The sequence below is a fragment of the Lutra lutra genome, chromosome 12 (assembly GCF_902655055.1).
Source record: "Lutra lutra chromosome 12, mLutLut1.2, whole genome shotgun sequence".
Classification (NCBI taxonomy): Eukaryota; Metazoa; Chordata; class Mammalia; order Carnivora; family Mustelidae; genus Lutra; species Lutra lutra.
Window position 1 is genome coordinate 35,364,045 of NC_062289.1, and position 22,987 is coordinate 35,387,031.

Below are 22,987 nucleotides of genomic sequence, written 5' to 3' on the forward strand. Positions count from 1 at the left end.
TCTTTGGGCAGGGGTATTAAGAACAGGCTTCCTAGAGGAAACTGAACTTCAGCTGTATTATGCAGGACTTGAAATCCTTTCTGGAGAGGTGACCCAAAGAAGACATGATCTCTATTCGCCTAAGAATTTACAGTCCAAACAGTTGAGGTAGTTGGATTCTCGTATTTAAAGAAGCAGCCTCCACAAGAAAGTAGTCTAATTAGTGGGAAAGATGGGACATACTTTCAGATATCAGAGGGAGGAGACACAGCCAAAGCTGAGATGAATTTCAGTTAATGAAAAGTTGTGTCAGTTAAAGGTATCAAAGAAGGATTTCTAGGAGGAACATCAACACTTAGAGTTCAAGGAAGAGGCACTTTTAAGAGGGTTCCTGTTCAAGAAACTTTTATCGAAGGTGGTCTCCACTCAATCATTCAAGCACAAATACACCACTCAACATGTCTCCAGACTATTCATATATTGGGTATCTGAAAAATCTGTTCTTCCCTTGCTTCCCCATGCCATTCAGCAAAGCATAAAATCCTCAGACGGAATGGTTGAAATGAATTCAGCCAATGTGCCAAATAAATTAAATACTTGGCAAAAGGAGAGTGTAATCTGTGCTTACTCTCAGTCCCAGTCCCTTTAACAGAATCGATCTATGAGTATTTATCACTTAGTTACTGTTGTCCGAGTCTTGCTCTAGTACCTAAAATGAAATTTTAGAAAAAGAATAGTTCTTGCTCTTAGGGTAATTGCTATTTTGTAAGTAGGAGTTTAAAGTGTAGGAGTTTAATGCAAGTGGCTTGAGATAAAATCATGTAATCATGTGAGAGTTAGGGATAGGAAAGATGACAAAGATCAAGATGCTCTTCCTTTGGGTACAAGTCATGTAATGGAGTCTCGTAGGGAATTTTGTTGGAGAGAATGGAGATTTGGAGGTACCATTTCATCTTAATACCAAATGCACAATACAAGAAGGATATTATAACTGGAAAAAAAAGGTATGTATTTACAAAGTGATACCTGCAAGCAAAATTGGGAAGAACATGAGCATATTTTCCAATTTTCTCTCCAAGTCAGCACTCTTTTTCTACATCCTGTCACCTTTAATACTTGTCTTGAATTGTATTTTCTCAAATTTTACAACCCTGGCTTCTTTCTAAAACCCAGTATTGGTGCGCTGTGGTGAGGGCAAGTCGGGGCCCCTGGATTCCTAAGCTCTTGAGCTCTGAAGACCTCTACTAGTTATTAATATGTGTCCTTAAGGAAGGAAATTAACGTATATAACTGATTTCTCATTGTATTTTGGGTGTAACTACCTCACTGGGTTGTTGTGAGGATGAAATGAGAATACTTGGAAGGTACCAGCATCTTTACCAACAGATAGTAAGTAACCACTAAACATTATTCTTTTCATTATATTTCAAGTTTATCTAAAGGCCACAGGATTTTGCTGCTTAAAATACTCAGAATTCCAGTGCCTTCCAAAATGATAAAATCAATCTTAAAAACAAATCTATTAATATTATTTATAATCATTTAATTTATTTGATGTCTTAACATATACAAAACAATACTCATTTAAACATCAGATGAAGTTTAAGTTTAGCCGAGGAGGAAACTATGGTTTCTAGAAATTAAGTGATTTACCAAGTCACACAGCTATTGAGAGGAAAAGGTGGGCCTTGAACTTAGGTCTTTGGACTCCAAATATTATGTAATTTCAGCACTTTGTACAGTCCCCCCATGTGTATAGATATGAATATTAATATGAACCTATTTAGAAAGAGAAATCACACAACCATGCCCCCCTCCTCTCCCGGGAACATATATTTATTTAAGAAAAAAATCCTATTTTATAACTTTAATGATTATCAATTTTGGCATTTTAGTAAAAGTAAAAGGAGTAGAAGTAGAAGAAGTAGAAGGAATATTTTGGAAGAAAATGAAGGTTGTAGATATCTTTATTTTGATATGTAATGTATAAGGCCACCCATTCCTCCTATGACAAGAGTGAAGATAGTTTATCCATAAAGCATCTGCCTCTCTCTATGGGCAAAGGAGAGAGGGATGAATAACCCAAAGTGTTACAGGCACCTCAAACCATTAAACCATTTTTGAGATTGCAAAGAGCAAAGGGCCCAGCCAAAAGCTTTTCTAACATTTCTTTTTTTTTTTTTTAAGATTTTTATTTATTTATTTGACAGAGAGAAATCACAAGTAGGCAGAGAGGCAGGCAGAGAGAGAGAGGAGGAAGCAGGCTCCCTGCTGAGCAGAAAGCCTGATGTGGGGCTCGAACCCAGGACCTGGGATCATGACCTGAGCCGAAGGCAGCGGCTTAACCCACTGAGCCACCCAGGCACCCCGCTTTTCTAACATTTCTACATGAAATTTATTGTCTTACCCAATAGTCCAATCAATGAACTTGAGTAGGAGCCAGGAAATGAAGAATTTCTGTTTGCTGGAAACTTTTTGATTTGTTCTATTATCATAATTGATGACCTGGAATCAAGAATTTACTCAACCAGAATATCAAACATCTCATTCTTGCATAGACAAATGCCTCTGGAAACCGATTAGGAAAATGGTGATTCACTTAGCTTTTCCCTTCCCTGGCAAATTCCTTCTTCTTTTCCCTATTTATCCATCTGACTTAACTGCTATATCATAGAATATGCAGGGTACTGGAGGGCCTTTTCACATTCTGTGTGGTCAAAAAGGGCCTTGCTCAGATCATAGAGAGGTCACTTATGAAATTTCCCTCTAAGGATACTTTACTCCCTCCAAAGAGGTTCTGTCCTAAATTCCCAACTGTCAGTGGATTTGTGGACTATGGTATTATTTCTCATCATTCTTAAGCACCTATTTCATCCGGCAGTTCCTCAAGCATACCAGCCTCATGGTCATCTTGCACACTTGTTTGTAGAGTAAGTCCAGCCTTTGATTTTCTACATCTAGATTTCCCCATAATTGGCTCCTTTCCACAGCCAGGTGTCAACTCAAATATCAGCTCTTCAGAGAGGGCTTCCCTGACATTTCTAGCTAAATTTCACCTATATTATTTTATTTCACCCTATTTTTTTTTCTCTTATAAATAGCATTTGTTACTCTTGGAAACCACCTTAATTATCTGCTTACCTGTTAGTTATCTATTTCCCTGCACTTAAATAGAGTCCCACAAGGGCAAGGACTTATCTGACTTATTTATACCATATCTGTAGTCCCAGATTAGTGTCTGGCACATAGTAGATACTTAATTAATGTTTGTGGAAATAATGAAGAGAGGGGAGGGGAGCTTCATGGATTTTGTTTCCACTGAGTTTTGTACATATCCTATACCACTATGAAATTTGTTTCAAGCTGCTCCTTTTATGTATTGATTTCTTTTATCAATTAGTTCCTCAAAAGAAGAGCCCATGTCTTCTGTGTTTATAATATCTCCCATGGCTGATTGTGAAACTTGTACTTGGTAGATTCTTAGTGATTGATTCATGATTGAGAGTGAAGAAGTAGTAACTGTGCAATTAAAACCAAAATAACCATTGTAGATCGGACTGAACAGGGAGATAAATAAAAATTTGGAGGCCATCAGTTGTTCAAAGAAGTGGCTTAAGTTTCTCCACCCAGTGTTTGGTTGTGCTTTTGGTTGAGAGAATCCAATAAGGAAGTATATGGTTGGAGATGAAACCATAGATACAAAGGACATTGGGAAGGAAGACTAGATGGGACATTGTGAGTGGTGAGGAAGATAGGAAAGGGGAATTACAGAGTAAACCAAGCTTTTAAGTCTTTAGTTGAAATTAGGATGGTGGGATGAAAAATCCACTGGGGATATGAAGAGAGATGAAGTTAGGTTTAGGAAAAACTGAGCTAAAAAGGGCGGTAGATTTCTGTACATTGATTTGGTATCCTGTGACTTCTTTGAACTCATGTTTCAGTTCCAGCAGTTTTGTGGGGAATCTTTTGAGTTTTCTGTATAGACTATCAATGTCATCTGCAAATAGTGAAAGTTTTATTTCTTCTTTGCCAACTTGGATGCCTTTTATTTCTTCTTGTTCTGTGATTGCTATGGCTGGGACTTCCAGTACTACGCTAAATAGCAGTGGTGAGAGTGGCCATCCCTGTCTTGTTCCTGCCCAGAGACGAAAAGTTTTCAGTTTTCCCCATTGAGGATGATATCAGCTGTGGGTTTTCGCACAGGGTGATGTATGGAAATGTTAAATTACTATATTATATACCTGAAACTAACATAACACTGTATGTTAACTAACTGGAATTAAAATTTAAATCTTTAAAAATGTGTTTAGCCAAATACATACAAAATTTTATCATATAATATATATTTAAAATGTTTAAAATTTAAAATATATATATTATATGTATAATATATATAATAAAAATGGTGGTAGAAAATGCAAAGTGGGGATGCTTAACAGAGTAGGATAAGCAAAGGTAGAAACAGAGATTAAGAAAGTCATTCTGTTAGAGGTTATCTTTGATTCTGGGGAACTGGGTAAAAGTTCCCAGAAAAAGGGAGAGGAGGCTAAGGACAAATCTTGGAGAACATGCATAATACTGGAATTAAAAATGGAGAAAAGAGATCAGGAAAGGGGAGGAGGACACCTCAAAAGAAAATTTTTATGGAAATGAAGAAAAGCACGTATCTCATTGGAACTTGAAGTATATCTGTGAGTCTTTTTTTTTTAAGATTTTATTTATTTATTTGACAGAGATCACAAGTAGGCAGAGAGGCAGGCAGAGAGAGAGGAAGGGAAGCAGGCTCCCCACTGAGCAGAGAGCTCGATGTGGGGCTCAATCCCAGGACCCTGGGATCATGACCCAAGCCAAAGGCAGAGTCTTTAACCCACTGAGCCACCCAGACACACCTGTGAGTTATTTTTACAAATAGGAAAGAAATAACCTGAAGGAGACTGCCTTTGTTTTTATGTGTATGGTGAGGAGAGGGGAATTTTTTTTTTATGCTCATAATTCACTTACTTCAATTATTTTTAAATTATTTAATTCACTTAGTACATAAATGTGTTACAGTAATGAGATGGGAAAATACTTCTTGACCAGCCACCATCCCTTCATGGAGGTATTTTATACATGCCACCCCAATCTTTTTGTCTAAATTTTATCCTTACAAGGTAGAGATATATAGTTTTGTTTAGGTGGTTTATAATGATACCAAGTGGTATTACATTGTAAATCATAATTTGTAGCTTTTTAAAAACTCAATTATATGTATTAGAGTCTTTTCTATGTTAGTACGTGGCTCTACATTATTCATACTTACTGCTGCCTGAATTCTCAAAGAACAGCTATCCATACTTTATTTAACCAGACTCTTCTTTGTGAAAACTAACAACTCTGTCCATGTCTCCGATGCCTGTGTGATTTTTCATGGTTTGGGCTGCAATATGTGGAATCACTGGGTGGGAGAACGCAGCCTCTGGTCCCTTATTTTCTTGTTTCAAGCCCTCAGGGCCTAACCTGATCACAGAATGGGTGAAATAATTGCCAGCTGATTAAAATCCCTTGAGTTAATTGTTACCTTTGGCCCTTTCTTCCCTTTTGTGGTCTACTGCAACAAGGTGACCTTATTATCACCATCCCTTGGATTTGGTACAGGTACAGAGCAGGCTCAGAGGAAATAAAGATGCTACAAGCCTATGTTCTGGCCCACGGAGAAGCAACTCATGACCTCTGTACTCTTGGCCTCTAGAGTAAAACAAATTGACATAGAAAGAGGACAAGCATCCTCCTGAGCATCCCACTGAAAATCAGGCACTAGAGAACCCATGTCTTTCCTTAATCCCAAGGCCTCAGTGTATCTTCCTACCCACAGCCCCAGATGATTCACACTGCCAACTTTTTACTGCACTGCCACACTAAAACACCCGCCACACTCAACAAATTTTATACTTTTCACTTGGTCCCACTCAATCCCATGTGGTGTTTTGAAAATATGTAAAAAGAAAGCAAGGCTCCAATATTTTTCCTCTCCTCATAAATATGGCATTTTAAATAAGTTTCATACATATTCATCCTTTGCTCTTTCTTTTTTCTAAATGTTCACCTATAGCTTAAGTTTTATTCATACCCTTCTCTGGTTCCCTGGTTTGAACTGAAAAATTGAAATGTAAAATATTAACCAAACAGTAAGGTATCTAAAACTAACCTTTCAGTGTGAAGCCTAAAAAGAAATGAAGACAATCTTCCAGTAATTTACAAGCAAGATAGTAAAAGAACATATCCAGCCTAAATAAAAAACAGCCATAGTAATACAGAGCAATCTGTAAACAGAACGTTTTTGAGTGGTGAGGGACTGATTTGTGCAAGCAATTTGTGATGTCAGTGTTATTAATTTAAAATCACACTTCAAACATTCAATCTTATGAATTCCCAGGTGGTTTAGGACTTTGCCAAACTTTCTAAAGAACTCAAAGATCCTTATATATTGGTTCCCCTCTACTACATATCGAAATGTGTCCAGAACAGATGAATTCCATCCAAAAATCATTATTTTTTCTTTCTTTTTCTCTCTCTCTTTTAAAAAAAGAAACTAAGCAGGAAATCTCACTTAAACAAGCTGTCTCACGACATTTCTGGCAAATCCTGATTCCAGCTAAGTTGAAAATATCTCAAGAGCAGCCTGTCTTACAGAATTTCAGTGCTTCTACTCCTGGGAAATACAGAAATAGATGGATATGTGGGATTCAAAAGCTTCAAAACACCTTCAGAAAAAGCATCTTGATGTGAACTTCACGGTGACCTGATTTTATGTGAGAAACATATGTTGCCCCTCATGTATCAGTGAGCTATTGCTGTGTAACAAATCACCCCATATCTCAGTGGCTTAAAACAATAAGCATTTTTAATGGCTTATGAGTCTGTAGGTCAGTTGGGCAACTCTGTTCTTGGCTGCATTCAATCGTAAGTGTTCAGCTAGCTATATGTAAGGTAAGTTAACTCTGCTAGTCTTAGCTGAGTTGTCTCACATGCTTGAAAGTTGGCTGGCTATGGGGTAGTCTAGGATGCCTCTGATAGGACAACTGGCCTCTTTTCCCCATGGTCTGTCACACTCCATCAGGCTATCCCAGGCCTGCCTATTCTGAGAGAGAACATAAGTGTGCAAGACCTCTTCAGACCTAGCCTCAGAAGTGGCACACCACCTTATTACTTTGGTCAAAATCAATCACAGGGCCAACCAAGCTTCCAGTGATGGAAACATCGGTTCCCAATTCTTGATGTAAAGAATTGCAAAGGGTATGGATACAGAAAACTTTAAGTGGAGCCATTAATATATCCATCCACTATATCTCATTTTTAAAGAAACAACTTTTGAAGAATCCCATAAAGATTTTCTTTTTAATGTGCTCTCCAAAGTTCATTTGGACACTACATCTTCATCAGCCATTCCGACAACACTACCAAGTGACAGCTGTGTGGATGCATGATTATTACCTGGAATTTAGGAAGAGAAGAAGAAAAACAAAGATAGATATTAAAATGATATTTAGAAAATATATAAAGATTTAAAATTTTATCCTCTATGTCCCCTTCCTCAAGCATGTTGGAGTTAGAGCATTTCATAAAAGTACACCATTATTGTGCCCAGAACTTTCTTCCAACCAACTACCCCCAGTTCTGCAAGTTTAGATGAAGGTGCTTTTTTCAATCTTACCAGATGGTGTCAACAGAAGCTTTTCAGAAAAGAATCAGTATGCATATCCTTTTCTCAAATGGGCCTTATAAGGTGTATTGACTGAAATATTACAAAGTTATGGCTGTCAGGCTGCAGCACCAGGAGTAATAACCAGGTCCGTGTGTGGGTATTCAGTGACAACTGACCCCAACTTTCACCTGACCTGCAGTATTGTAAGACTTTGTTGGTTATAAAACGATTTCAGAAATTTAAAAATAATGGGTAACTTCCAATTGATGAAATATGGTTTTAAACATCACTGAATTCACTGTACACAAAAATATTTTTCCAGAATACCACTGTAGGCTTTGATACCATTGCCCCCACACAGTTCTGCTAGGCTTGCTGTTTTCAAACTGAAATATCTTCTTCAAAGTTTGTCCATTTTTTGTCTAATTGGAGAATCTAATTAGAATGATCATTTCAGTTGTTTTCAAAGATTATCTTTAGAGATCTGCATGAAATCATCTCTATAGAAACACATATTCCTTTTAGAGATCCTTAAATTACTGGAATGCATGGGACATGGGGCAAAAAGGACACATGGACATAACATTCAGGGCACTTTTGTTCTTTTATCTTTACCTTTTCAATAAATTAGTGTCTCAAAGTTTAACCTTCGTCTCTAATCCATCTGGGGTTTTCTTTCATAACTCACTCCAGAAGGAACATTAGTGGATGTGAGTTTTCTCCCAGGGATTCTCCCTCCTTCTGTTTTAAATCAAAAAATGCTTTTGCAAATTAGCCAAAGGAGACAGGCTATAAGCTTCCTGTAAGAATCCTTCAGTGTGCCCTCTGGACTTTTTGGCTGTTCTCGAAAGTTGTACAAGTTAGGATGGACACTGAATCTACATGGATCATGTCAACAGCACGTGTGGGTACAAACACATCCTCCATAAAAACAACAGGCATTGCCGAATTACTACAACTGAAAGTACAGAGCATAAATGCTTGCCAACCAGAGGAAAGCAGGTAGTTTTTAGGTTTTTATGGTAAAAAGAGTGTTTAGAGACCATGCTAGTATGCACTTGTCATTTTACAGAGGAGGAAACCGAGACTGATTATTTTTTCATTGGAAGTATAATTATTAAGTGTCTATAATGAGGCAGGAACAATTCTAGTCCCGAGATACAACATAACAAGGATCAAGTGACTAATGTGAGGACACATGGCTGGTCAGCGATAAGCCCCTCGTGACAGCTCCAGTGCCCTCACTCCTGTCCAGCATTCTTGACTGTACCTCCACCTTTAACTGAATCAGAATATTTGGCAATAGAGAAGAGGAGGGAAAAAAAATGCATATTTTGGCTTCCAGTATCCTGATCAAATATTTGCCCTTCTTCAGTTAATCACTTACCTTTAAGAGAATAAGAGAAAATCAGTATCAGAGGGCTAACTAGCAACCTCAGCAATAGGACTGAACTGCCAGATTGGTACCCAAAGACCCTTGCATTAAGCCATGGAGAAAATTTGTGTTTTATGTATTTGTTCCATTGGTTTACACAGCACCAACTCTGTACATAGTCTGTACAGAGTACTGAGGAGGTCATAAAAGGAGAAAGCTGCAGCCCCAGTCTTCACAAAAGTGCCTAATCCTCCAAACTAAAAACAGCAGCAAAAGCCAACGTAATAACTGGAGGGAAGAAACATTAGGACATCTACCAATTTGTGCTATCAGAATGGAGTAAGTTCAGTGTGCAGTTGGGTAAAACGCTTTCTGGAGAAGACCAGTCTTGGGTTGGGTGTTGAAAGAAGCAAAGGAACTACTGAAAAAGATTCAAATCTTCTTTTATTTTTGAAAATAAATATTTTTATTATATTTAAATAATTTAAATTATATTAAATAATTAAATTATATTTAATTCAATAATTTAATAAATTAAACTATATTTAATTTATATTTAAATAATTTAATTTATATTTAAATAATATTTAAATCCAGTTTTCTAATCTAGCATTTGTTTCTTTTCTCTATGGAGCCAACTTGTGCTTACTCAACTCCCCTTGCTTCTTTCTCATATTCACCATTTGCATTGTTTTTAATTGTGTTCATTCCATTTCTTTGTGCTCACTATTCTTGATACTGACCTCTACATCTCTTAAGGCTGTGGTTGTTCATTTATTGATTAGGTTATCGGTTTGTTTGTTTTTTTTCAGTCCATTCTCCTTGGTTCTGTAAGTGTGCCTTTCTTTCCATGATGGTTTTATTTTTCTCCTCCTTTTCTTTTGTAAGGTGCTCCAGTCCTGATTGTATCTCATCCTATCCTCATGCTTTATCTTCCAGGGCCTCTGGCACCTCCACATTTTTCTACCTTGTATTTTTATTTGACAAAAGCATTTGTATTCTACCCCCCCTCCAAAAAATCTTGGTGATCTGTTTAGTCATATTTTCCATCTGATTTATGGTACCTTCTGGAACATATGTTCTTGTTGAGGTATCCTTCTCTGGTAATATCCTGTTTTTGGTTTTCCTGTGCCTTTGATTACTTTCAAAGATAGATTTTCTGTGCTTTTCTGTTTATTACTCATCTCTGAATGTGACAGTTCTCCAGATCACTTGCTGCTGGTGGCAGGCTGGAGTTGGCCCGGCAAACTGCGGAAGCCGCCATCTTCTAGCTCCGGTCGGCGTTACCATTTTTTTTTTTTTTTTTCATTATTCTATGCAAAAGCTTTATTTTTAAAAGTTCAGTGATCTCATAAATAGAGACACTAAGTGGGAGTTTCAGGCGTAAAACTCCTTAGTCGGTGCCTTCTGATAAGCAGCACTGGATGGTTTGCGTTCTCCAAGGTCATAACTTCCTTCATCCTTCTTTCTCATGCGATACACCAACAGCAGGATAAGGAAAATCGCAAAGAGAAAGCCGATAACTCCTCCAGCAATGACCGCTGCCAGGACTTCTGTTCGTTTAAACAGATTGTCTGAGTGCTTCTCAGTATACACATTTGTATCCTCTTCAGCGGGGTCCATTTTCCTTTCTGAGTCAGAGAGATGAACTTTTTCCTTATCAATTTCTTCAGGTGACTTTGAGCAGGTATCTTGTTCTGTATCTTCAGTGTCGTGGTTTCCACTTTCGGAACAGCACTCGTGAACCCTATCTTTGGAAGTGGTCGGGATGTTGTCAGCTCTGGGCTCTCTAGATCCTCATCAGCTCCTGAGCCTGACGCAGAAGCATAGTCGTCGTCATCGATAGGATATACTCCCGAAGCGTCTTCGATGGAGCTGTTGTCGAGGTACATGTCTTTATCAGAGGTCAGCTCTGCTCTCTCTAAGCGTGGGGCCTCACTACTTCTGATGTGGTCTATTCCTTCTGCAACTGCCTTCTAGAAAGGTCTTCCTTTTATTCAGTCAAAATCTGTCCCCTTAGAAGTTTCCATCCCTTTCATCATGGCCGGTCGTGGGGTGAAGACTGTGAGTTCTCATAGCCATTTGTAGCCATGATTTCTCACCGGCAGTCAAGGCAAGCCATGCAGGGCCTTCCACACCACAGACTTCTCTCCCACTCTCCTCACCAAAAGCTAGCTTCCTGCAAATCTCAGTGATGGTATTTCCTGAAATGGCTTGCTTTTTTTGAGACTAATGTTCAGCAATCTTTAGGCAAGCCCACAGCAGCATTCACTCTAGGGTTACTTCTCCCTCACCCCCAGGCAAGACTCCTCTGGGTGCTCTACCAACACCTCACACATGTTGAGGTGTCTGGTCTGGTGGAAATGGATGCTTTTCTGCCCCTGTCAGAGCACCAGGTACTCTCTCCTGTAGTCTTTCTGGGTGGTTCTTTCCTGAGTCAGGAGCAGTTTCCTCATGGTCCACACTGATCAATGTTCTGCCTTATCCTCATAGTCAGCCTCTGCTGATGTCCAGGCTGCTCTTTCCGGGCAGCTCTCTCCTCTTTCTGTCTGTCTGCCCTACCAAGTCTAGCCACCTAGACTTCCTCAGATTCCCAACCCCATCTCCTCAGTTCAGGGTGTCCACTGGGCTCTGAGTTACCCCTTCCTGCTTCAGATCCTGAAACTCTCTCAGGGCAGTAGTGTGGGAAACAGTAGGATTTACTTCATTTATTTCCCATCTTTCATGGATCACTGTTGTCTGAAGTCCAGGTTCTTGGAAACCATAGTTTTATAAATTTTTTCCTTTTTTCAGTAGGTTGTTTCAGGTGAAAGAGTACATCTGGTCCCTGTCATTCTATCTGGCCACAGTGAGAAGCCTGGGTTACAGTAATTCATCATTTAGCCCTTGCTTTCTTGGTATGAAAGAGTCGTTCCAAAGAGAATCCAGGAAAGCTCCCCCCATTTCTGTTCTTCTAAGAGAACTGTTCGTTTTGTTCATCTGAGTGCACCACTTAGGATGGAGTCCTGGGCTCTGCCTTAATTGTCTGAGATATTGGCCAATGGATCCTCTCTCAATGTGATCCTGTACTGCTACCTAACCTTCACTGCACGGGCAGACCATCCTCCAATACTGTGGTTGAGAATAACAGGTGTTTCTAGGTGTGTTGTTTTACATTGTCTTTTCATTCTCCTTTATTTTGGAAGGAAGCCATCACGTTGATTCAGCCTTCCCTCCATCTGATGCTGAACTCCCCAGGAGGTAAGGATTCTAAGCTGATATGCATAGAAGTCCCTGGACATGACATGGAGCCTGCACACTGGGGACTTTTAAGGGGCATTTGCTGATGATAAAGGGTAACGCAAGGAAGTCGATAGTATCTGAGGAAGAACAAGAGAAAGGGCAATGATAAGGACTCAGCAGAGCAAAAGATATAGTTGAATAAAAGTCTAAATATATAAACTTAATTTGAATAAAAGTCTAAATATATAAACTTAAGTATCTTTAAGTTACGATGTGCACTCTAGAAATGTTTAAATAACCATCCAAATAATCATGGCAACACTCAAGGCAGGTAGATAAAGAAAGAGGAAAGACATCTAGGAAAACAAAGCACATGAGACTATAAACATGACACACAATATCTGTTTATATTTCTCAAAAGCTCGGTAAGAGAAGCAGCTTTCCTCCTTGCTAACTGACACTCCTTATCTTGGCTTCTATGAAGCATTCACTAATGGAAATAAAAATGAACCAAAACTTAGAAAAATGTGATAGTGTCAACTATACTCAAGGAAAAAATATAATTACTTAGTCATTTTAATTACACATGCAGAGTAAAGCAATTGCTTGCAATTTACTGGTGTATGCCTAAAACAACTTAATATTAATAAATATTTGTGAGAAATCACTTTGTAAATTTTAATTACTTAACAAAAGCAATAAAATAATTTTTAATTAAAAAGTATGTATACCCATAACTAAAATGACCCTTTGTATTCCAATTCAGCAGCTTCTTTTAGAACTGAAGGATAACATTTCTGAGCCCCTAATTATATATAAATCATGAGGGAGAAAAGGGGCTAAATACCATACTGTCTCTTCCCAGTGAAAAATTAGGAAAGAAAATTGCTAAGGGGAAAAAAGGGGGGTTGGTGAAATAGTCATATTTAAGATATTCTCTTCATGTCTTATAAGGAACATTGTCTTTTTTTTTTTCTTTTTTTAAGTCTGGTAAGTTGAAAATCCAAAGTACTGAGGACTGCCAAAAGTAATCTATAACCTTGAAGTCCTGAATGCTCCTTCTCTGCTCTTACCACCATGTCAGTCTCCTTTGGGCTAACTCATTACAATTCTTAGTGAATGAATTAATTGGTATTTTCTTATTGGAAATTGCAACCAATTTGTGGAAATTAGTACTGATGACTTTCAAAAGACACAAATGGTTATGTGATTCTTATTAATAAACCCAACCACTAATCAGTTGCATTTAGAAAACAACTTAAGCGGGCGGGGGGGGGTCTGTTAGTATTCTGCCTTTCCCCTCTGTGTCCAGAGGAGAAGATTAGGTGGGATGATCTGGCATTGCCATCCCAGGAAACCTGGACTCTTCAACATTCCTAATAAGGCAAATCTTACAATAAAGCAGTTTTCCTTAATCTCATTCAGTTATACAAAATTCTACCCCTTACTGTTATATGCCAAATCCTCCTCATTGTTAACACAGAAAGCTCATAGAATGGAATTATTCTAGTCCTCTACACAAGTTTTATAACTAGGTTCTCTACTGAATTTTTTAAGTTTCTGAAATCCTGGGTAAAAGTTTTATTGAATCTTATTCCTTCTTGATAGAGCCCTGCAACAGCGGAAGCTAGGATAGGCTATGAAAGGGAGCAAAAAAAGGACATTTTCTAAAGCAGACCTGTTTTCTGCGAGATGATTTACCAAATGACCTCGTTGGCCACAGTCCCTCAACTAATTTCAATCTGAATAGGGGAATAAGGTCAGACACCACCAACAATGTATACCAGAGTCATTCCTCTGATAATAGCAAATTAGCCCTGGGAAGGAACACGTATCAGCCTGAAAAATTCATGAAGATTCGAATCTGCTGCCTAATTAGCCACAGTGGTTGATACAGGAGAAAAAAAATAGCCCACAACTAACAATGTCAAATTAGGGGCATTTGCTGGACCTTTCCATTGAATGGTTGAATCGATTGAAATATCCAAATGTCCAGCTAAATGAATGCAATTATATGTACTTGAAAGTTTTTCTGTGATTATGCCAAAACTTGTGAGTATAGGTGACTCATGAAGCATGAATTTAAGTTAAACCCACTGTCAATAGGAAATACTGATGTAAATTTCAAATAAATATGAATCAGGAGCAATAGAGTGACCACACACACACACACACACACACACACACACAACATATAAGCCTGTGCTTGAACACTTCTGGTGAAATCTATAATTATTCATCATAAATGCATTAATCTCCTTATTCCAAACAAGTTCTACTCCTCTTCAAAATCTTCAACTTACTGATTCCCTAGAACCCTAATAGGTAGTCAGTGAAGATAATAATAACAGACTTTATAACTACTAAAAATTTGAAAGAACCTGGTAAGAATTGGCACATGACAAACTTCTCCCATTCTTCTGTGTGTGGACATATAAGAACCGAGGAGAGAAGGGGAATTTCCTGAGAAAAAGAAACTATTTATAAGAGCTAATGGTGCCTTTTAGGAGGGCATTTTATTAACTTTTCTTTATCGTGTGGAATGGGACTAGATAAGCAAATGTAAAAACAACACACCTAGATATGATAAGGCTCAGAGGCCCTGGTACAAGTCCAAATGCACCTTTTGGTTGGGATCTAGAGGATTCAGAGGAGTCAAGGGTTGTCGGAAAAGTCAGAGAAAATGAAACAAGAAACAGGCTACTAACCTCTTGTTCTAGGCTCTAGACTTTATAGAGCAATAAAAGGAATTTTGAAGTTTCTTTCCCTGATACCCAGCACAACTCACCTTGGAAAGAAGGAAAGGTCTGCCCAGGAAGAGATAATATGCATTTGCTTCAGGCAGTCACATCTTATCATCTCTGGGGAAACACCGTCTAATGATGGATGGATGAATGGAGGGCATCAAAACCTGAAAAAGAAAATGGTATTTCATTATTAAACTTTATAATTGCTAAGGTTTCATACTTTATACTTCATACAGAGTGATATTGACTGTAATGCGCATATACTGGTTATTGAAGGAAATATGTATCTATATAGATTTAGGTATTACATGTCTATATTATATTACACACATACATACTTACATGCTGATCTATGTGCTAAGTGATTAAAGGAAGGATCCAAGACCAAAAAAAAAAATGTCAGTTTATCTGAACTTATGAGCTCAGAAATCGATTTTGCAGATAGGATATACATACAAAGCATACCTAATAATAAAATCCAAGAAAAAGTTCCCCATTAGTGGGATGGATAGTAAATGAAACAAAAATTGATAATAGAGCAAATAGTTTCATGTGTTTTTTTTAATTTTATTTATTTATTTGATAGAGATCACAAGTAGGCAGAGAGGCAGGCACAGAGATAGAGGAAGGGAAGCAGACTCCCTGCTGAGGAGAGAGCCTGATGCCTGGCTTCATCCCAGGACCCTGGGATCATGACCTGAGCCGAAGGCAGAGGCTTTAACCCACTGAGCCACCCAGGCCCCCCATCATGTACTTTTTTTAAGGTCTCTTGGAGGAGATGTTAAAGGACAGTGAGTGTTAGAGTCAACGGAATAGATGGTTATGTGGGAGGGGGAGAATCAGCATGAAAAAAGGTATAGAAGTGGGTATGTGAACACTTCTTTGAGATTGGTGGGTTCTATCTCAGTGGTTGCCTAAGAGGCAGGCTTCAGTTACACCTTGCACAAACCAATCAGAGGGCTGCCTGACCCTAACGTAGACCTTTCCTTTTCTGGCCTTCTGCTGTTCTACTCAGTAACTCCCCCAAACATCAGCAGGAAGTAAGATAGGGGTTATGAGCCACATAAACCCAATATTTTGCTCAGGACATATGCTTGCATTTTAGCCTTGACTAATGATCCTGGAGTGGTCAGGGTGTGATTATGTTGGTTTTCTCATATTTCTTTTACCTGTCCTAGGCTGGGTTCTACCCCCTTAAAATCACTTTGTACACTTTTTCACCTGAGCATTAGGCATTACAAAAAGTTCTAATTGCTCCCACAGCATGTCAATGTTGAAGATAGATTTTGAAAAGCATTCTCTATAATAATGTTGATATTTAACACATTTTGCACTGAGACAAAATGTTCCTTTTGGTTGCATTTTAGAAAATCCCAGGTCTCTGGATGTGCCATCTGTTCAAGAAAAGGTGTAATTCCATTGCTTTGGGGTCCTTGGGCCTCCCCCTGGTTATCTCTTGAAATAGAGCCCATCTGGATACCAGTTCATGGCTGTACTTTCTGTAGATCCAGGAAGAATAGCTTTTAGGAAAAGGCAAAAATCAAAGTGTCTGGTCAAGTCATTTGTCTGATGCGATCTCCACAAGTTGGTCTTTTTTATTCTACTATAGATATTCTAAGGTTACAACTTCAGCTTTTATATTCTTCCATCATGTACTGTTAACAATTCAAAAGAAAGAACTAAGGAATAAAAACAAATAACTTTGTCAAAACAAATTCAGAGATAATTCTTCTCAACCCTCAGGGCATTAGGAGGGACCTAGAGAGAGTGGTCTTAAATAATTCAAGGAGATTCTCTTTAATTTAAGGTTTTGGTTTTGGTTAAAATCCATGTTTCCCTAGGATGTATTACTCTAAATTGACACAGATCATGTTCACTTTAGAGAGCCAAAAGAACACAATGGCATTTTATTAAGGAGAAACAGAACTAGAGGTGGAGAGTCATTGGTTCTGGAAAACTGAAACAGAGAAAGAACCAGAGTGTGAGGAATACAGATGAAGAAAGCTAGGACCTTAAAAACAATGATGACCAGAGGACAGCTTGTGCCTCCCTGCATTTCCGTAAGTGATATAGGAAGGCTCTGTGATGGCAGAATGCCTGGTATTTGCCTTCCCCCTCCCCTTGCGGGTTGGCAAAAAAAAATTACTCATTCTGAAGATTGAAGACTTTGAGATTTCTCTTGGGGCATAAAAATGAGAAGCTCGGCTCCTAGGAAACACAGAATGGGGCTTTGCACTGATTTTTCACTCAGGCAGCATTTGCATGACATTCTCTATTCTTCCTCAAAAGCATAAAAGGAAAACCTGACTGTGAATGGGTCAAAATCTTTTAAACTTTCTTTCCATTGGAGTATGATGCAGCAGAGATGCATGCCCTCCTTCCCAGACTATGTCACCTTACTGTTGTATACTCCACCAAGCTATAATTTGGGGAGACAGGGAGAGCTGTACAGAGAATTACAGAAGGGTGTCAAATGACAGAAATAAAAGAAGAGATGTGAGCAAGAGACTGGAAAAAAAATATGAAGGTTGGTCTAGAAGTCAAGAAGGAAGGGGAAGGTCCTGTACTAACACCAACTGATTCACTAAAACTATGACTTTTCTGATCTTCTCTGATCTTTTTCTGATCTTCTTGTCAATATTAAAGTACAACAGAGGGAGGCCAGAGGAAAGGCAGGCCATCACCTGTCATCTTCACCACAATCTGGTCTTTCCCAGCTGGCACAGAAGACCCTCCATAGCGTGGCCCAAGCTTGGTCTGCACCTCCTCTTGTCTTTGACTCATGTCCCAGACTCCTTGTCATTGCTCATGCCATGTCCTATTCTGAAGCATACTTCTATCTCCTTTCCACTTCCCTAAATTCCATCTATCCTTGTATATGTCACAAGCCTCTCCCTTTGTGAAACTCCCACTGCCTCTCCAATAGAGTGTGATGTCTTTTTTCTCTGAATAATCAGTGACTTATTCAGACCATGTTTTCAACACTTGGCATATCTTATTTGCTCCAAAAATGTTTACAGAACACAGACTAAGTGTCACACATTGTTTTAGATGCTATTCACTGTTTTCATGGAGTTGAAGGTTATTTGTATCATGTGTCCCTAAAGTACCTTAAAGGAGGGACTGTTGCATTCATTCATCTTTGGATCTTCTGCACATCTACTGCACTTAGAAGGGACTTAGTAGGGGTGCCTGGGTGACTCAGTGGGTTAAAGCCTTTACCTTCAGCTCAGGTCATGATCCCAGGATCCTGGGATTGAGCCCTACATCGGGCTCTCTGCTCAGTGGGGAACCTGCTTCTGCCTATCTATCTGCCTGCCTCTCTGCCTACTTGTGATCTCTGTCTGTCAAATAAATAAATAAAATCTTAAAAAAAAAAAAAGGGACTTAGTAAACTCTTTTGAGTCAAATGGAATATAATTTAAGCAGTAATATTTTTTCTTTCCTTGGAAGATTCTATCCCATAAAACCAGTCCTTGGTTCTGTTAGTATGAGAAGTTCCCTGCCTCTAACATGGAGAACTTCTTTCTTTGTCAGAAGAACAATTGGGTATAATAGATGCTGAGGATATTAAGAAGACCTTCCACACTGATCCATTGCTGTAAAGATCCATGAGTTGGTTTCTAAGACTTTGTGAATCTTCTAATATGTTGTCTTCCCTTGTTTTGTTTTCTGTAGATTCCCTAAGACATCTGTAACCCCCTAACATGGGAAGAATATAGCAAAGAGAATTTGTTCTTAGTTCTGAGTATTATCATTTGATAATATGATAATTTGATAATAATTTGATAATACCAGGTCACAGTATTATCATTTGACCATTCTCAGGAGTTTCTCTGGAGCATTATCTTTCAGACTGAGGGATTCTGGCCTGCCTTAGAGCAATTAAAATGCAGTGGTGTGTTGGCCAGAGGGAGCCATGAGCTGACTGTGATCTTTGGAAGAGTAGTTCGCGCTTCCATCATGTTCATGAGTGAACTGCGTTTGCTTTGGGGGATTGTGCCTGGTAGATCCTCAATGCATAATTTAATAAAAATAAATGAATAAAAGGAGAATTAAGTCCAAATTTGGTAAACAGTCGTGAGTTATCCTAGAACAAGATTATCAAGCAGAGTTCAGCAACCATGGCTTTGGCTTCTCTGCACTTCACTAACCTACAGAATCATCAACACAACTGTTGATAGTTGCTGATAACATGCAATGTAGTACCATCTCCACCATGTGTCTATCTCCTCTTTAGAGGCTTTCCATGAAAGAGGAGCCCCCATGATTCTTGGTACAGAGCTGAGCACATAGAGATGGGCTTACCTGAACAATAAGAAACTGTTTTTGAAAGGATGTATGTGGCCCAGCTACTCTCTGAGGTCCCTCAGACTTTTAATATTCTGAAGCGCATCAGCTGTATCTTTCTCATCGCATGTAGCCCCAGATACAAATTGCCATTTCTTCAAGGAAGACTTTTTTAGATCATATTTTCCCCCAATTTCAAAAAAACAGTATTCAAAAAAAGAACTCAGAAAAGACAAAGACTATATACAAAAAAAAAAAAAAAAAAAAAAGAAAGAAAGAAAGAAAGAAAGAAAGAAAGAAAGAAAGAAAAAATAGGGGCACCTGGGTGGCTCAGTCATTAAGCTTATGCCTTCAGCTCAGGTCGTGATCCCAGGGTCCTGGGATCAAGACCCATATTGGGCTCCCTGCTCAGAGGGGAAGCCTGCTTCTCCCTCTCCCCCTCCCCCTGCTTATGTTCCCTCTCTCACTCTCTTTCTCTGTAAAATAAGTAAATAAACAAAATCTTTTAAAAAACAAAAAATAAAAAATAAAATAAACCATTTGTGCTGTGGTCCCATAGTAACAGATGTTGGCCTCTTCCTTCATATTTTGTTATAAATGTTACTAATTATCATGGGATAATTAGTATGGTCATCTGTGGTCCTCTCCAAACTCTAAGATTTTCTGGTTTAACAGTGAACCCTGATTCAGACCTGTCCCCTGAATCCTGAATCTGAACCCTCAGAATTTTCTTTGTAGAAAATCATGATTCCTGGGCGCCTGGGTGGCTCAGTGGGTTAAGCCGCTGCCTTCGGCTCAGGTCATGATCTCAGGGTCCTGGGATCGAGTCCCACATCGGGTTCTCTGCTCAGCAAGAAGCCTGTTTCCCTCTCTCTCTCTCTCTGCCTGCCTCTCCGTCTACTTGTGATCTCTCTCTATCAAATAAATAAATAAAATCTTTAAAAAAAAATCATGATTCCTAGTATTTGACTTAGTCTGTTAGTTTGAAAATTCCTTGGGAATTTGGACTTAACATTATCAACATTCTATTTCACATAGATCATGTTTTCACATTATTTCTTATGAATTTCTGGATTAATGAGTGAATATTTCAATGTGCTTATTGCCTCCAGTTTAATTACTGGGATCTTGATGCTGAGGTAGGAACCTAGTGGGCAACTTGGATCAGGCAGGAGAGTTTGCAAATGTGAGCCAACATGTTATACTCACTGTTCCAGAGCTGTGGTGCCAGATTTATAGTGATGGCCAATGGATTCTGAGCCCTTTATGAGAGGAAATGTCTTCCTAGCAGGGAAAATACACAAAAGATGCTTCCTTTGCTTTACGTTTTAAGTAGATTTTTCTTGCAGAGAATCTCTTTTAGGGGAAATTGTTCAAATGCACCTAAACAACGTATGAAAGATTACCTTGGCGATTATAGGTCTCAGCTCTTGTAACATGAACTTCTTTTGGAAAGAAAAGTAAGTGATATCCTCCCATCTTTTATTGTTAGCATAAACACTTCACCATAGATTTACAGGAACATCGATTTCCCAGGAAGATGGATGGGACCAAATGGTGGCCCCCTAGAGAAAAAAAAGTCAAGTCTAAGTCATTTCTCTGGAGTTATCCAAAAGCAAAATACTTGGAATTCAGAAAATCTCAGGAAGTTGAAATTAACAAAAAATAACATGAAAGACTAGTGAGTGGTGCATCCATTGATGCTAAAAATAGGTCAAATCCCATTAAGGACGATGTATTAATAAAAAATGTCACTGTGGAATGTGGGGAGTAACAGGTGAGTTGTAAGTAAATAGGGTTAGAATTTCTGCCCAGGCTAGGAAAGCTGGAATCTTCCAGAAAGATGTCAATATGGAGTTAGAAAAGCCAGTGGACCAGGCTATTCAGAAGATACATGGTCTCCACCACTCATGAGAGCAATGCAAAATAAGAAAGCAGTATGGGGTTATCTACTCATAATATATAAGAAAGTTCCAAAAACAAGAGTGCAAAAACAATATTCATTTGGCTTTGTAGTATCTTTCTTTTCTTTTTTTTTAAACTTTATTTTATTTTTTCAGTGTTCCAAGATTCATTGTTTATGCGTCACACCCAGTGCTCCATGCAATATGTGCCCTCCTTAATACCCACCACCAGGCTCACCCAACCCTCCATCCCCCTCCCTTCCAAAATTCAGTTTGTTTCTCAGAGTCCACAGTCTCTCATGGTTCCCCCTCTGATTTCCCCCAACTAACTTCTCCTCTCCCTGTCCCCATGTCCTCCATGTTATTCCTTATGCTCCACAAGTAAGTGAAACCATATGATAATGACTCTCTCTGCTTGACTTATTTCACTCAACATAATCTCCTCCAGTCCCATCCATGTTGATATAAAAGTTGGGTATTCATCCTTTCTGATGGAGGAATAATATTCTATTGTATATATGGACCATATCTTCTTTATCCGTCCATCTGTTGAAGGGCATCTTGGCTCTTTCCACAGTTCGGTGACTGTGGCCATTGCTGCTATGAACATTAGGGTACAGATGGCCTTTCTTTTCACTACATCTGTATCTTTGGGTAAATACCCAGTAGTGCAATTGCAGGGTCATAGGGTTGCTCTATTTTTAATTTCTTAAGGAATCTCCACACTGTTTTCCAAAATGGCAGCACCAACTTTCATTCCCACCAACAGTGTAAAAGGGTTCCCCTTTCTCCACATCCTCTCCAACACTTGTTGTCTACTGTTTTACTAATTTTGGCCATTCTAACTGGTGTTAGAATGTGGTTTTGATTTGAATCTCAATGTGGTTTTGATTTGAATCTCCCTGATGGCTAATGATGATGAACATTTCTTCATGTGTCTGTTAGCCATTTGTGTGTCTTCTTTGGAGAAGTGTCTGTTCATGTCTTGTGCCCATTTTTTGACATGATTATCTGTTTTTTGAGTGTTGAGTTTGGGGAGCTTTGTCTGTAGTGTCATTTGTGAATATCTTCTCCCATTCCATGGGTTGCAGTATTTTCCTTTATAATTATCCCTCAAACAAAAATTTGTTGATTTTTTTAAATAAAATTGATGTTACTAAAATCCTTGTAAGAAACTATGCCCCTCACCATGCCTAGCACCTAAGACATTAAATAATTTTTTACTACTTTTTAATTGATTAATTGATATCAGGACGAAGGAAAGTCCAGTTTCATATTCAAATCTTCTATGAATAATTCATTACTATATTATAAACTTGAGTAAATTTTGGCATTCAGGGTTTTCTCTTATGTATAAATTCTAAAACCAAAATGATTTTATTTTTTTTTAAGATTTTATTTATTTATTTGACAGAGAGAAATCACAAGTAAGCAGAGAGGCAGGCAGACAGAGAGGAGGAAGCAGGCTCCCCGCTGAGCAGAAAGCCCGATGCGGGGCTCGAACCCAGGACCTGGGATCATGACCTGAGCCGAAGGCAGCGGCTTAACCCACTGAGCCACCCAGGCGCCCCTAAAACCAAAATGATTTAAAGGGCACTAGGAAGTCTTAAAATAATTCAAGAAGGTCTTGATATTCACTTAGGTTATCTTTAACATCTTGAGACTCCAGTAGTTTTAAAGATCTGGAGTCATACTCCTGTTCTCTGCATATCCTATGTGTTGCAAAAGTGACACTGCCCTGAAAACTGTCAAAATACTATGAACACTGAAAATATTACCATGATCA

At 38.6% G+C, this 22,987-nt stretch overlaps 1 protein-coding gene across 1 annotated transcript; it reads right to left on the bottom strand.

The window, feature by feature from the left end:
* Positions 1 to 10,327: 10,327 nt before the first annotated feature.
* Positions 10,328 to 10,952, bottom strand: LOC125082175 (syndecan-2-like). Its single transcript, XM_047697491.1, is given in 2 exon segments — positions 10,328 to 10,720; positions 10,723 to 10,952. Coding segments are annotated over 2 exon segments (513 nt in total). The 5' UTR covers positions 10,931 to 10,952; the 3' UTR covers positions 10,328 to 10,415.
* Positions 10,953 to 22,987: the final 12,035 nt, after the last annotated feature.